At 54.3% G+C, this 15,509-nt stretch overlaps 6 protein-coding genes across 6 annotated transcripts; 2 read left to right on the top strand and 4 right to left on the bottom strand.

Moving 5' to 3' along the window:
• Positions 1 to 767: 767 nt before the first annotated feature.
• Positions 768 to 4,384, bottom strand: UV8b_03507 (uncharacterized protein; the record flags this gene model as incomplete). The annotated part of the gene is made up of 4 exons (XM_043141005.1): positions 768 to 969; positions 1,061 to 1,561; positions 1,625 to 2,076; positions 2,141 to 4,384. 4 exons carry the CDS (start codon positions 4,382 to 4,384, stop codon positions 768 to 770), a joined length of 3,399 nt encoding a protein of 1,132 aa, XP_042996939.1.
• Positions 4,385 to 5,328: 944 nt separating this feature from the next.
• UV8b_03506 (uncharacterized protein) lies at positions 5,329 to 6,572 on the top strand (the record flags this gene model as incomplete). Its single annotated transcript, XM_043141004.1, has 3 exons — positions 5,329 to 5,445; positions 5,548 to 5,679; positions 5,790 to 6,572. The coding sequence occupies 3 exons, from the start codon at positions 5,329 to 5,331 to the stop codon at positions 6,570 to 6,572; spliced, it is 1,032 nt and encodes a 343-aa protein (XP_042996938.1).
• Positions 6,573 to 6,816: 244 nt separating this feature from the next.
• UV8b_03505 (uncharacterized protein) lies at positions 6,817 to 11,018 on the bottom strand (the record flags this gene model as incomplete). The annotated part of the gene is made up of 3 exons (XM_043141003.1): positions 6,817 to 7,571; positions 7,633 to 10,960; positions 11,016 to 11,018. 3 exons carry the CDS (start codon positions 11,016 to 11,018, stop codon positions 6,817 to 6,819), a joined length of 4,086 nt encoding a protein of 1,361 aa, XP_042996937.1.
• A 408-nt stretch (positions 11,019 to 11,426) lies between these two features.
• UV8b_03504 (uncharacterized protein) lies at positions 11,427 to 11,778 on the top strand (the record flags this gene model as incomplete). The annotated part of the gene is made up of 2 exons (XM_043141002.1): positions 11,427 to 11,516; positions 11,581 to 11,778. 2 exons carry the CDS (start codon positions 11,427 to 11,429, stop codon positions 11,776 to 11,778), a joined length of 288 nt encoding a protein of 95 aa, XP_042996936.1.
• Positions 11,779 to 12,058: 280 nt separating this feature from the next.
• UV8b_03503 (uncharacterized protein) lies at positions 12,059 to 12,628 on the bottom strand (the record flags this gene model as incomplete). Its single annotated transcript, XM_043141001.1, has 1 exon — positions 12,059 to 12,628. The coding sequence occupies one exon, from the start codon at positions 12,626 to 12,628 to the stop codon at positions 12,059 to 12,061; it is 570 nt and encodes a 189-aa protein (XP_042996935.1).
• A 933-nt stretch (positions 12,629 to 13,561) lies between these two features.
• UV8b_03502 (uncharacterized protein) lies at positions 13,562 to 14,749 on the bottom strand (the record flags this gene model as incomplete). The annotated part of the gene is made up of 3 exons (XM_043141000.1): positions 13,562 to 13,915; positions 13,962 to 14,433; positions 14,493 to 14,749. 3 exons carry the CDS (start codon positions 14,747 to 14,749, stop codon positions 13,562 to 13,564), a joined length of 1,083 nt encoding a protein of 360 aa, XP_042996934.1.
• Between the last annotated feature and the right edge of the window lie 760 nt (positions 14,750 to 15,509).

The raw sequence follows: 15,509 nt of genomic DNA, 5'->3' as shown, positions 1-15,509 counted from the left end.
AGGAAGGCGCGATGGCGCGCGTAGCTGCCCCCGTTCCCAGGCTGTTTCTTTCCCTTTAGAACAGACCAGACCTTTGCAAGTTGATCAGCCTCATACATGTATGTATCCTGGTTTGGTTTGTCAGGGCCGCCGACCCGGGCGTCTGCGGCGGGCCGCCATCGCCAGCAAGCTATGTTGGGCTCGAGCTCCGCTCCGCTGCTCTGCTCTGCTCTGCTCTGCTCTGCTCTGCTCTGCTCTGCTCTGCTCTGCTCTGCTCTGCTCTGCTCTGCTCTGCTCTGCTCTGCTCTGCTCTGCTCTGCTCTGCTCTGCTCTGCTCTGCTCTGCTCTGCTCTGCTTTAGCCGCCATGCTGCTGCACAAGACGACATGGAGGCATCTCCACCGATGCAGCGACATCACTTATCACGTATCGATGGCTTGGTGGTGCCTGGCTCGACAACTTTATCGCAGTACATATAATGCCCAATAAAGCCACACATTGTGTGGCGTCACACTTTTGGTGCGACATCAACCCTCGTAGGCAGCTATACCGTGCGAAGACTCATTTGTCACTTATGGGCGGCTTATGCCACAGCCAAGCCAGCCCAGCCCGTCTGTGGCTAAGAAACGGCTAGCCACCGAGTGCGTCGTCTGGCACGGCTATAGTACCGGTCCCGGGCCGAGGTACAGGGTAGTCTTGCGTCGCCCCGATGCCTCGCCAAGTCTCGCATGTACTGTGTGTAATACATAACTGGCTCGTCACCCCTTGCAAATCACGCAACATGGAAAGCTACCACTGGCGTTCCGCGCAGTCATCCAGCTCTGAACAGCGTTCCAGAACCAAGCCCGAGCTGGCGAGAAAGCTATCGGAACGGGATAACTGCGTAAAGCCTATGATGCGTGGGAGGGATGAACCAGGATTACCACCAAGATGAACCGATAACGAGGCATCGCTGGGCATCGAGGCAGCGCCAAGAATATCAGCCTTCCGACTGTACTCATGCAAGTTCGTGTCAGCTGCCTGCTTGTTCCCCTTGTTCCCCCCCTCTGCCCTGCCTCTCCCTCCGCCACTGCTCCACATACTCCTCCAGGTCCACATGCACCCGCAAGCCCTTGCCCGTCATCGTGTTGTACACAGACCTCAGCTCATCCGACTCCATGTCGCGAATCAAGGCGCCAAACGCCCCCATCAGCACCTCCTTGGACCACGGACAGTGCCTGACGGCCTTGTAGAAGACGTCCTTGGCCCTGCCTCGCAGCTGCTTGTTCGCGGTGCAAAAGTCCACGTACGACGCCCACAGTCCCGCGTTGAACTTGCACACCTCGCTCGAGAGGGCGTGCTCAAACGCCGCGCCTGTAGAGCTCGCGTTGCCCCTCTTCATCTCATGCGTGACGGAGAATATGCGGCCGCTGATGCTGTCGCGCCCCTCGACGAGGATCCTCTCGCGCAGCAGCTGCCTCGTTTCGTCGACGACCCGAAGACCGGAGTCTGCCCACTCGGCCAACGCGAGGAACATGGTGTTTTGGGGAAACGGCTCCAGGAACGCGGACAGCGTGTCGCGCAGGAACTGTCTGCGGAAAGGTCTAACCCAACAGTTAGTTGTCAAAGGAGCCGGGTCCCAGACCGCAGAGACATGGGGCACTTACCCTCGCTGGGCGTTCAGGTATAAGACGTTTGCCCCGAACTGAAGCACCCGTTCATGACTTGAGCTGTGGCCGTATCCGTGTGATTCGAACTCGGCCGACATGTTCCCAAGGACATCCACCGCGGCGGATATATTACCCTGTGCTTCTGATGCTGGCTCCGTGCAACCCCCGACCGTTAAATATGCCAGCAGAACCAGGCCTTCAATGTAGATGCCGGCGTCGCAGATCTTGCCTTGGTAGAAGCATTCTTGGATCCTCGAAGAGAGTGCTTGCCGCGTCTTCAGGACGACTGTCGGAGAAACACTTTCCGTGTCCACATCGTGGCCGGCGTGCTGGCCACCGTTGTCAAAGGCAGAACACAATCGCCAAACGGCGTGGTTCTTCCTCCCCGTTTGGAGCTCCATCCAGCTCGAGGACTTGAAGAGCTGAAACCCCAGAGCCCCCGCAGACAGCTGAGCATCTCAGGGATTAGTCGTGGCGACTCAAGGTACGGTTCGCTGGGGTGTGGAAACTCACCCAAGAGGAGTCGGCTGCAGAGGAAATCACCTTGACGGCAATTTCGCGGTTGCCGGCAGCCATCTCCGCCAGAGCATACGCATTGTACACATCCGCCGCGTTGGGGTACTTCTTCAGAAGAGCCTTTGCAACCTTCTTCACCATCGATGCATCTTGGCCATGGGCGAAGCCGAGGTAGTAAACGGAAAGTGCCCCTACGTCTGCCAGGTGCACCAGTTGCCCCAGCGTCCGGAGTATCTGTGCTGCATCCACAGCCAGATGTTTCGTGTGTGAGCTAAAGTACCGAAACCAGGACGTGCCCGGAAAGAGAAGAGACGCTGACATGGCTACATTGGCATTCCCAACATCAAACTCGGGTGTTGCGCGCTGAACGTGACCGTCGGCATCGTGTGGCATTTCATTGCGAACTCCTGTGCCGACTGGTGCGGATCGAAAAGTAAACTGATCGCTGACTGCCAGCTCTGTCCATTTGCTGGCCCGAAAAGCCGGAGGTAATCCGCAGAACACCAGGAAGGCATCGATCAGTTCCCCCCCAACCTCACCTTTCACTTCCGACTCGGGAATAGCAAACAGCCACGGCTCGATATCTGAAAACATGACCACCCGAAACGGATCATCCTCGGTACCGTCATCCATGGTTCTTGCTGGACGCCCGGCCCGTTCGGAGTGGCAACGTTCAGAATGGCCCCAAGCCTTGTAGACGTCTCCTGTTGATATCTGTTCCAGTGGCTCTTGTGCCACCGGCTCGGGGGCCTCTGTCGGCCCAGAGGTCGTCGCATATCGCCTCCAGCCCTGCGCATCTGCATCGCCCAGCCGTGGCAACTCGCTTTCCCAAAAATCCCGGAATGAAGCCATGTTGTCCCTGTCCTCAGTTTGGCTGGAGATGGGTCGCAAAAAGTTGATTTCCAGCAAGGCCTGCCACGCTGCTACAGCAAGCTCCTTATACCCAGAGTCATGAATAAACCTCATGGCCCGGAGGAAGACGTAAATCGCTTCAGAAGTGTCAACATTCGGCTGCAGACCAGAGACATGGGCTGCGCCCTTGAGCCGCTCCACCAGCATCGATTTCACGCGGTCAAACTGAATGGTGGTGACACTGGACATTTCAAAATCGACGTGCGCCCTCCATAGCTCAAAGTCGCCTGCTTCCTCCGCAGACAACTCTAACCATCTTCTGGCCGCCATGTTGCTTGACCAGACTTTTGCTCCCTCACGCATGAGGCGCACCAAAAGCCTCGCTCTGTCTTGAGCGGCGGAAGCATTGCTGAGCGCGGACTCCAGCATGGAGACTTTGATTTCCGAGAAGCTGCGTGCCACGCTTGCAGCCGCTCGCTCGTCAAGAGAGGCCTCAGCGCGTTGCAACAGGTCCTGGTGATCGACCAGTTCTAACCACGCATCGATATCCCCAGGGTGCTCTTTGACGCGCCCATTTAACTGGATGGTTTTCCATTTGAGAGGGTTAGCCTCGCTCAGGTCCACGGCTTCTCCATCCTCTGACGTCTGCTCATCCGATTCATCCTGGAACGCTTCCGCTTTTGCTCTCCCCTCGATTGATCTATAGGACGGTCCCTCATCGGCCGATGACTCGCTGTCCACGTGGCCAAGTTTACGTCTTTTCGACCCTCCCACGGACAAGTATCCGCTGTCATGGTCCTCGGCACCCAGATCATCGCGCTTTATCCTAGGGCGTACCCTGATGGGCTGACCTCGAAGATAGACTGACTCTGACCGCAAACCGCCTTTGCCGAGGATACTTGGTCCCTCCCCAGGATATCGGAGGCTAAACTGATCTCTAGGCCCATCTCGATGAAGAACCAATCTGCCCTGGGTGCCGAGGACCCTGCCGCTACCGTGCCTGTAATAGGAAGGGATCTGGGAACGATCAACGCCCCCATATCGAGAGATGAAGCGATCGCCCTCGGTGTCTACGATAAACACTGGCGATGAGGTTCCCTCAGGTGAAGCCTCGGGGGGTTGCGGAGCGTCGCGTGATTTGCGACGACTTGGCGACCGACGTCTATGGCGTCGACGGGAATGAGAGCCATCAAGACCATGGTGGTCACGACGCGAGTCGCGGTGGCGAGCATGACGGGCGGGCGACTTTGTTGGGGCATCCTTGTCGGCGTGCCTGGATCTGGGCTCCTTGGCCTTTGGTCTGGCGTGCACCTCGGGCTTCTCGGCTCGGAAGGATGAAAACCTGGGGACAGCCAGCCTGGCGTCGTTTTCACCTGCAGGGTCGGTCATGGCGCGAGCGGGCGCACCGCACGCAGGTGCTTGATGGCAAGCCCGAGGACAGTGGCTATGCCATTGGAAAGAGATGGCAGGTCAGAAATGGGGGAATAACCAAGACGAGGAGGATCGCTGTCCAGGTGAAGGCAATGTTGAATTAAACGAACAACGTAAGCATGCAGCGACGGATTTTGATCATGGGGCAGGAACTACTCCGTACTCGTGCCACGCCCCACCTTTACTCTTTGGTTCACACAATCAAGAGCCGGGGGGATGGCAATGCGAAACAGTACTCCATACGGAGTAGAGGTACCCGTTTTTGTAAAGTGGGGATAACAGAGAGATAATGGAAAGCGCATAATATAAATCTTCTTTCTTCCAGTTGACATGTTTTGAAATACTGGTCTCGTGGAAAGATACTCGATGGCAATACACTCTCTTAGACATATCCTTGGATACAACTTTAGTGAAAAGGCGCGTTTATATGCAATCTCCTGCTTGCGCAATTACTGTCACTGCCTGAGGGCTGTCACTTTGCCTTGTTACAGCTTGCAAAATACTTTAACACGCAGATCTGCAAAGGATGGCTACTTCCAGTCCCTTGCAAGCCTACTCGTTGCTGCCATCAGTCCCTGAAGCTTATGTGGGCCTCGTTGGCGGGGCGCAACCACTCAGGGTCCTGTAGCATTGACGTACTTGCTGCTGCCTGTACTACTGTAGACTGTAGACTAGATACTGTACCAAGCTGCACATTCAACCACCACTTCTCCCCATCAAAGCTCAACCCTTCAATCATTCTGTCCTCCGCACCCCGTACCCTATCTTGCCGAAGACCCTCGAGACCCCCCTGATATCCCCTCGCGGCTCTGCAGCCCGTTCCCAGATTGACCAGCGCTCGATCCATCACCCCGATTGCTCCCCAATCAAGAGCTACCTGGGGAAACAAACCCCTTCGGTCCATGGACATCCCAGCCGTCATCTCCAGTCCCTGGACCCTCCTTCCTACCGCATTGGCAGCCCTTGTCGCCGTCAACATGGGCTTGTTCGGCGGAAACAAAATGCCCGTCGAGGGCAAGGCACGTACCCGTCCCCCCCCCCCCCCCCCCCAGATTCTTCCCCGTCTGCCCCGCGTCGCCTCAGCTAACCCGCCGCTTTGGCCCTCCCGTCCATCCATCCAGACGGTCCTCATCACCGGCGCCTCCGAAGGCATGGGCCTCTCCGTCGCCAAGAAACTCGCCGCCAGAGGCGCAAACCTCATCCTCGTCTCCCGCAGCCCCGCCAAGCTCCAAGCGGCCCTGGAAGCCGTCAAGGTCCGCATCCACCCCAACACCCACCCGGCACGTTGCGGGGAAAAAAAACAACAACAAGAAAGGACAAAGACAGAAAGAAGAAAAGAAAGAAGACTCACACCGACTCCCAGGCTTCCGCCAAGAACCCCTCCCAGCGCTTCCACTACATACCCGCCGACGTGTCTGCGCCCTCGTACGCGGCCCCCCTCGTCGCCGCCGCCGCCGCGTGGAACGGCAACCAGCCCCCCGACATAGTCTGGTGCGTCGCCGGCACCTGCGTGCCCCAGCTCTTCGTCGACATGGACATGGCCTCGCTCCGGCACCAGATGGACGTCAACTTCTACGGCACGGCCGACATGGCGCACGCCATCCTGCGGGCGTGGCTGGCCCCCGAGGCGAGCGCCGCGCCGGAGCCGAAGCATCTCATCATGACGACGAGCGTTGTCGCGCTCTACACCGTCCCGGGCTATGCGCCGTACGCGCCTTCCAAGTGGGCGCTGCGCGGCCTCGCCGACACCATCTCGCAGGAGGTCATGCTCTACCCCCAGCGCGTCGACGTCCACGTCGTGTACCCGGGCACCATCCTCTCTGCTGGCTTTGAGCGCGAGCAAAAGGTCAAGCCGGAGATTACCAAGATTCTCGAGTCGAGCGATCCCAAGCAGACGCCGGATGAGGTTGCCGAGGCGGCCATCCGCGGGCTCGAGAAGGGCCATTACTTCGTCACGGTGAATTATCTGGGGAACCTGATGCGATGGGGCATGTTGGGCGGCTCGTTCCGCAATAACTGGCTGCTTGACACGCTAGGCGCGTGGTTGGTGGCTGTTGTCTGGTTCTTTGTGCAGTTTGACCTGCATGGAAAAATCCGGTCGTACGGTAAAAAGAACGGGCATCCGAGCACGTATCAGAAGGGTTGATGATGGAGCTCACTCAAAGAGAAGCTGAGCGTGCATACCATGTAGTTTGAAAGCACATGTAACGTAAAAGGCATGCCTCTCTCTTGTATCCCATTCTTATATACCCTGGGAAAAGCATGCGTGAATGTACGACGCTCACTTTCTTGTACTCACAATGACAAGCGTTCCGCCATGCTATATACGTGCAGTGCTCAGACAACAAAAACTCCCCAAAAAACGCATGGCGCCGCACCTGTCCCGCTTTTTAAACGCCGCTCCATTTCCCAAATCTGACATAGCTCTTGAACATTTCTCGCAAAATAGCCCTGCCGCTCGCATCCATGGCGTCGTTCAAAATCTTCCTCCCTTCCGGGGGGGTAATGTCAAAAATCGAGTTCATGGCTGGTTCGAGGGCGGCGCGCACCTCCAGCGGCACCCTCTCCTCAAGCTGCAGCTTGACGTAGTGTGCCAACACGAGGTACATGTGCCGGCCGGCGGAGCGCTTGGCCGCGTCCGTCGCCGAGTCCAGCGTGCCGCGGGGCTGGGAGCGCGACACTGCTCCCGCGGTGGGCTCGCAGATCAGGGTGACGAGTCGAGCGAACAGGTGCGCGTTGGCGTCCTCTTGCGGGGCGGGTTCCTTTGCGGACGACGGTTCCGGTTCGTCTTGTGTGATGATGAGGCTGCGGAGGAGAGATTGCATCGTGCTCAGGACAAGGTGGAAGTGGCCTTCTAGTCGGAGGCGATGTTTCTTGATGACGACTTCAACCAGGCGGCACAACCATGCGTAGCGCACCGCATTGCCGGTAGGGCTGTCCATGGACGCGAGATGAGAGACTGTGCTCAGGGTGAGTTCAACGTTCCACTGGCTCATGCTTTGCGGTCTCTTTTCCAAAAGCGTTTCCAGGATGCGGCAGACAATATTCGCGTGGACTGTCTGCTTCACGAGCGACGAGGTCAGATCGCTGTGGACCGCAGCCAAGTCGAAGCCGTCATCGGCGTGTAATGAGAATTCAGACGAAGCTGAGAGAGCTCGTGTTAGCGGTCTTGGTGGGCACAGGGCGTGTACCTGCAAGGAACTCACCGATGATTTGATTGACAATATTATCAATGGCAAGCAGCTGGCCGTCCGTGACGTATCCGCTCGCGAATTGGCAAACCAACTCTCTCAAATAAGCAAGCTTAGCAGGCACATCCATTTTGTCAGCCACCGAATTGACGAGTTCGTCCAGGAGCGGTTGGCGTAGATTCCTCGGTAGCTGCTTCAAGTCGTCGAAAGTGGTTGGTGGAGGAGCGCCAACGCCATCCGGAAGGTGCTTGCGCAGATGTATCTGGATTTTCCAAGCCCTCAGGTCGCCGTGGCGCATGGCCTGTCTGGCATGCTTTTCGAAGCTTCGTATTGAAGATGACTTCACGTTTGTGAGAGCAGAAACGTTGCTACAAGCAGGGGCTGCGTCGGTAGCAGCAAAGATGCGCATATCCATCGCCGCATCACGACTGCCCAACTTCGCTTTGTCGGTCACGCACGAATCAACGACTTTTGCGACGCAAACCGACAATGTCCGCTCGGTTTCTCCCAACAGGCCCGCAAGGTCCTCGTTGGAGCGAGCGTTGGTCGAACGCGTCAGCTCAAAGGCAAGGGTTTTGAGCAAAACGATGTGAAACGCTGGCAGTACGATTGTGTTGCTTTCCTCATTTGCCCCTGACTTGCCGCACTCTGACACAAACATAGAGGCTTCGCGAAAGTACTCGACGCTGCGTTGTCCAACATGGTCCGCCATCTGGCCAAGGACGGCGGAAGCCATGTGAGAGAACCTCTCGTTCATCTCGATGAGAGTCTCGGCACTACCCTGCAAGTGTAAAACCGACTTTGACAGCGCTTCAGAAAACTCGACGAGGTGGTTGAAGCGCAAGCCCTTGTAGAACGTTGGTCGCTTCATCATCTTCGAGATTAGTCCTAGAACCAGTTTCCACCCATCCATCGTAATGTTTGCTACAGACCTGAACATCAATGACTGTCGCTCGACCAAGATGATCATGATGTCCTCTCTGTGCGCACGCTCGTACGCATCTAGAGGAATGCTGGAGAGAATCTTGATCCACATCTGGCCCTCCTCGCCAGGCCAGTTATTTCCGTCGTCCGATTCGCCAAAAGAGGCAATGAGGCGATCTATGAGAGCCTTCGAAAGCTTCAGCTCATTCAAGTTGACATCGTTACCGAGCAGAGCATGCCACAAAGTTGCCATTCCATTGCTGCTCGACTCCTTAGCCGCAATCGCATTGACTAGTACGGGTGGTAGCTTTCCGGTTTTGGCAAAACACAGTCTGGCAAGTCGGCTGGAGCCTTTTAAAATCCAGTGCAGGTATTGCTGGTAGCCATACTCCTCGGCAAACTCTGCTTCGATTCCTAGTTGCTCAACCAGAGACAATTTGTTGCCTTCGAGAACACGCGCAGAAGCAGGTTCTCGTGCTAAGCGCTCATTGAAGGCTTGGACCAACTCGGCCGCCTCTTCGACACGAGGATCATCAGGGAACAGTATGTCCCAGATCAAGAAGCAGCATCGGAAGGCTTCGTATGCTTCGGCAGATAAAACGGGCGACTTGCCCAGGATTTTACCGAGTCGTTTCTTGACGGCAACCCATATTTCACTCCGCTGGCTCTGAGCAGCCCATGACATTGCGATTGAAACAACGCGCCATCGCAAGGAAGAAAAGGAAGAATAACCTTTCAAGCCTTTCACCAGGTCAAACAGCGGTTGACCGAGAACATCGGTGTACTGTTCGCTGTGTAATGCTCGCGCAATAGTGGACGCAAACACCACAGTGGCTTCGGGAGTCGAAGAGGACGCAGCTTCATGCACCCACCCAATGACCTCACTCAGAACTTGCGGGGACAATTCGCTCTCCAGAACTCTTATCAGTGATTTCTCGTCCGAGGCATCTCGCGGTGCTGTGAACCAGGGTGATTGTCCTTGTTGGCCCGCACCTTCCACCTTGCACAGCTGCCCATACCATAGACGTAAAAAGCTTGGCAAGTCACGCCGAGTGCGGAAGCCATCCTGGATACCTTTAATGACTTCGATGACCGATTCTCTCTCCTCGTGGTTGTTTCCTTGACTCGTAATTCTCTCACACACTTGGTTTCGTAGCTCAATACCATCATCAGAAAGCTGAAAAACGTCTGCGTCGCAACGTACAATCTTTGCAATCAAGGACCATTTAGTCTCATCTTCTTGGAAAGCGTATTCCTTGCATAACTGGCGCAGATTGTCCAAAGATATCCACGAGGACGTCTCGAGGGCCAAGTCCAAAAGGCTCTCTAATAAAGACTGCCGATCTGGTCGTTTTCTGATGGCCAGCTCAATCTCCCGAAAAGTTTGCTTGATCCACTCAACATTGGCTTTACGCATCCCGGTCTCAGTTCCAAACTTGGCTGCATTTGATGCCACAAAGTAGAGCGCGGGGGCGCCCACGGCCAAATGCCTTGGCCCTCGACTTAATTCAAGAGCCGTCGTGAATGCTCCAAGATCACCGTGGTTGACGAACGCGACCCTCCCAGGGAGCGCAAGGTTACAGTGCATGAACTCCTGGATGTCAGGTAACCATGTCTCCTTCAATGGTTCTGCCACTTGGATCTGGGTTGATGATTTGAACGCCCCGAGCTTTGCTAGAATCATTGACGCTGGCTGGAAGAAGTACGTCGCAACGATGGTCGCATCGTCTGAGGACTGCAAGTGAAGGTTCCAAAGTGCTGAAGTTGTCTTGATCCAATCTTGGCATCCACCCGCATTGTTGTAAAAGTCGGTAGATAAAATTGCTTCGCATAACTGCAATGCAGGAGCGACAATCCTGGCGGCTTCGGCGGCGGATGAGCAGAACAATGATTTTATGTGCTCGGCCCCAAGTTTGTCTCTTGAGAATGCCTCCCCCACGCTATCCAGTCGGTCTAGAAGCGTCTTGCACGATTTGAACAGTACGTGCGAAGTTTCGAATGACCCTTGCTGAGTTCGCAGGGCGTCCAACGAGAAGCTGGCATTCGCCCATCGCTTCCGTTTTGAGGAAGTGCTTGTGTCGGTGGATTGGATAGTTTCGGCTAGGTCCTTCAGAGTCTGCTGCAAAACTGCGACGAATTTTCTATCAGCAAGGGATTTGGCGAGTGAGAATAGAGGTATTCTGCGAAAGACGCAGTCAAGAATCGTCCAGGTAAGAGGGAACCGTCGCAAGGTCTCGGCTGCTTCTGAAGAACCGGTGATGGATTTTAGTATCCATCGTAAACTGCTCTCTTCTGCGGCATGAAATTTATGATCGGAGGACGCGGCTAAAAATGTCCATAAGACTTGAAGGTTCTCGCCATTCTTTCCAGGACCGTTCTGATCCAGGCTACGAACCGTCTTGATCAGATCAGTGTTGTCCTGCCCATGTCAGTAAAAGCCATTATGTGTCCCCAAACCCGTATTTCGAACTTACCATGATCAGATGAACGCCAATCCTATGGCATCGGGCCCAGGGAAGTGTACCTTCTACCAGGATATTCTTCCACGACCGACAGTCAGAGTCTCCGGTAGGGAAAAATCAAGAAGAAAATGAGAAGTCCCAAAGTCTGGGTTGCCCCACGATGCTGGCTCGGAGCTTGCGCATGGAGCTAAAAATTCCAATTCTGCCAATCGCATGCAGATTACAACAACCCGTTTTCCTCACCGCCTTCGGACCTCGAACCCATCCCATCCGCCGACTGGTTTTCAACGTCCGAGCAAGCTGGCCATTAGATCCAATTCACGGACTCCTCGCATTATTCCAGCCACACGCGTAAGTTACGCACATTTTGCGTACAGCCACGAAACATAGCAAGAACCTGTGCTAATAAAGGAAGGTTCTGTAATGGCCGAATCCGCCCCTGCTTCCGTCCCTGCTTCCGCGCCGTCGAGCGTCGTTTCCAGACCTGTCAGCGAGGCTCTGCTCAACGAGAAGGTGATTAGGTCCGTCATAATCAACACGGTTGGCCTCTTTTTAACGTATGACCGTGGCTGTGTAGTGGGATCGCTGCTTGTCCAACTTGCTCGTCAAGTCCGCAATTGGTCTCGGCTTCGGTGTCGTCTTTTCCGTCCTCCTATTCAAGCGACGAGCCTTCCCTGCCTTCATTGGCGCCGGTTTTGGCGCCGGCCGAGCCTATGAGGAGTGCAACGTCAACTTGAAGCATGCGGCCCGAGACCTGAAGAAGCAAAGTACATAAACTCAGATCGGCGTGGAGAATCTGGACGATCGTCGCCAGTGTATCAAAAGACAGCATAGGGACAACGGTGGCAAAATGGAGCAAGATAGATCATGGCAGGAATGCCCTGATGAACCAGAACCAATTGACAGATTACTAGCCTAGTATAGAAAAGGTTTTCTTTTTTTTTTCTCTTTTTTTTGCCTTGGAAAAGGAAAAAAAAAAAAAAAACTGCATTTCAGTCCAGATGTCCTGGTAGAAATGCTCCAGCGGCCTTTGAGCTCAAACCATTGCAGCAGCATCAACTGTCGGAATCGGCCGAGTCTTGAGCTTCCAAATCAAAAGTTTCTCCATGGTCGACAGTTCTTTCGGGTCTTTTTATGACGGTATCGGATTCTTGCTCTCGCGCGGTACTGGAGGCTCGTGAGTCCTGTGTGTCACACCAACTTGTCCCGTCACAATCCACGCTGTGCTCTATGAGTTGGTTGTTCGTCTTTCCGTTTGTTGTGTCGGAACGTGATGGTACGGGATCAGTGTTATCCTGTACCGGGAAACTGCCGCGATTCGGCTCGGTCAAGGTAACTATCTGCCTCAGACTTGCAAGCTCCCTTCGGATATCATCGGTTATAGACACACTTGGTTGCCTAACGTTGTTGTCGAAGGCCTCGTCTCGGTATGATGTCGGGGGGCCAGCATCCCATCTTTCGCTCCAGGATCCTCCCCAAGCTGTAGAATTGTGCTGTCTTGGCGGCCCCTTGGAATGCTTCAAGGCAACGCAGATGAGAACCAGGACTGCAAGGACGGAGACGAGAACGAGAACACCTGCTGCTAGTAGTACAATTTCCATTCTACTCTGCTCCAAGTTGTCCATGTTCGACACGTGCGGCTTGTTTGTCGGCGCGAACTGGCGGGATGCTCTTGTATATGTTACGCATGAACGGAGTGTGAGGACGTTTGTCGATGCTGAGTATTAATGAAGCATAGTGATGCACCAACAAGAGCGAGAAAAGCTACACTCGAAAGAAAAGCGCATCTATTGAACAGCCATAGGGAGCTTAGGTTGCCGACGCAGCAAAATGCATGTAGGCAGTTGTGAAGAAGAAAGGCGTGTCGTGTCACGCATCTCCCAACGTCTTGATGTTTTGCGCCGACTACAAGGGGCAGGAGCCAGCTTGAGGCTTCCGATATTGAGTTCACTTCTGGCGACATGGAGAGGGCATGAATTTACCCCATGAGCCTAGGGTCGAGTAAGCAAGCACCCGGTGAGTGCTGAAAGCATGCACGAAGCTCATCCCAAGATATCTCTCTACTATACGCAAAACCCAGTCCATCGAGCACCGAATATGCAGCTGGAGGCTCGCAGCTTCCGGCCTCGGATACCACACTAATCCTACACGTGATACAAGACAGTTGGATCACTTGGGCTCCCACATGGCGATTTTGAACTATTATCGCTAGCCACATAGAATTTAAGCTAGCTACCCAGACAGCCCGAATAATAATGCCGCACAACAGCGCCGCAGAATAATACCGCGATAGAAGCCCTCTATCCTAAGCCCTTGTAGAAGACGCCCTACCAAATGCGGAAGAGGAACTTGCGTTATGGATAGCCTTGATTTGTAGCGACTGTTGTGGTACCTTGTGTGTTGTGATGTTGTGGCCTCGCATCGCCAGCACCTTTGGGACAATAGCTGCTTGGTGTGTTCTACTAGAGACGGCCGGTAATGGCTGTGTCTAGCAACTTGAGCTTGATACACCAGGTTAGGTGCTTGCTAACTCGACCCGTAATCAGACTCTACTCGTCTTAATCTGCCTCATATGACGAGTCATTCTCCTCTGCCTGCGCCATAACCTTGTCTTCAATTTTTTGGAATTTCGCTTCGCGGTCATCGTCCAGCTCCTCAGGAGGCGTTCTCTGCCGCCGCCGTTTCCCAACCCATCGGTTTGTTTCCATAACAGCGCCTTGGTTCTGCTTCACCATAGCCATATCCTGCTCAGCCTGTTCAACATAGAAGCACAGCGTGCTGGCTGGTATGTATATGGGATCGGTAAAAAGGCCGTCGGGTCCAGTCAAAGCTTCTGTTGCGAAATCCCGGAGTTGAAGACGGAGTCCCACTTCGTCGTTCTTTCTCGGACTGCCCCCATCGTCCCGTATTATCTGCTGATGTAAGTATGGAGGAGTAGACGTGTTTCCATGCGCATACCTGGTTCGTGATTGTCTGCCGAGCGACCAACTCTGGCTCTCCTGCTTCGTTTTGCACCACACCGGGTCGCCAAACCGATAATGTAGCCTTCTTGCTATTATTATACTCGACGTCCAGGCCGATGACGACACGGATATTGCCGTCCGATCCAAGGATATAGTCCTCCGCCAGATACCCCAAGTCCTTTCGCTTTTGTGCATACGACACTTCAATAACTACACCGGGATACTGTGCTTTGCTATGCCGGAACTGTGCATCAGGGTCATGTTTCCCATACCCCGTTTTAGTAAAGTCGAGAGTCGGTGAGCCGCGCGCATTTACCGCCCGTGCAAAGTCAGCCGACGCGCCGTGTCCAGCACCAAGCTTTCGCAGTTGGTGACGCAGCTCCTCGACCACGCTGTTCATGACCCATTCATGTAGATGTGTGGGCATTCGAAAGACGAGTTGTTTCACAACGGGTATATAGTCGTATCTGGAAAAAGATATCATTAATATGAGCTAGCAGTCTTGGCAAATCTTACGATTCCGTACCGAAGTTTCTTATTCATATAATCCCAGAGCACCTCGTCGTCGCTCTGGACTCGCTGCAGCAGGTCTGCGTACTGGCCCTCGCTTAATGGGTACCTGGCCCAAGGATCCGTTATACGGCAGTGACCGCTTTGCCGCCTCTTGATGACTTTGATAATATCGGTAATGTCGGTAATAGCGCGTGGCTTCTTGCCAGTTGGCGGCGGAGTCGGGTTGCTCCTAAAGCTATGGGGGGGCGTCACCTGCAATGGCGTGTGCATTATCGTGCTTGTTAGATGCTTATGGCTCACTAGTGATGGGGAATGTATTGTGCTGGTGCTGGCTGAGGTTGCGTAAACGCGCTGGCGATGTCTGTGATTGTTGCAGGACACGATAGGTTGCCCGGCCGACTCGGCGCCGCCGTAGTGGCTGCCGTAATTGTTGCCGTGGACTCCGGGTTATTGTAGGTCCGTCAGCCTACCCCTATCCTTAGTTAGATGGCTTGTAGCTTCTTCTCGACATGTTCAGTCTTCCACCGAATTCATCATCTTCATATAATATCGTCTGTATTTTTAGCCGCGCATTCTGAGAGTCAGGGAAAGCGGAGTAGTAGAAGAGGAGGCATGCTAGAACCACCTTAACAGGCTGTGATAAAGTGGAAACTTTCTAATCCGTCCCGCCCATCTACGGCGTATAATTGGCTTAACCCTTCATTCGGTTCATCATTCAAGGGGGCTTGATGCCACTCCATGATTGGCCGAAATGGGCTAATCCGTCTGCGATTGGTCGCCTAGATTTCAGGTACTGTAGCGTGTTATGCATGGCTGCATTACTACTTAACTATACCGCCGAAGTACCAGACCTAAGCGCACGGGAAAGGGCAGCGGGATTCTTCTGTCACATCTTGATGTCAACCACAACATCATTTAAATATAGAGTAAGGAACCCAGTGTACGGTGAGGCGGTAAGATTCTGCCAATAGGAGTTTACCGCGGCAGGCGTTTACTATATCTCGCAGCTAGCATCTATCCAGCAGTTGTC

This window comes from Ustilaginoidea virens, chromosome 3 (genome assembly GCF_000687475.1).
Source record: "Ustilaginoidea virens chromosome 3, complete sequence".
NCBI lineage: Eukaryota > Fungi > Ascomycota > Sordariomycetes > Hypocreales > Clavicipitaceae > Ustilaginoidea > Ustilaginoidea virens.
Note: the sequence above shows the minus strand (reverse complement) of the source record. Positions and strands in the feature narration are given on the sequence as shown.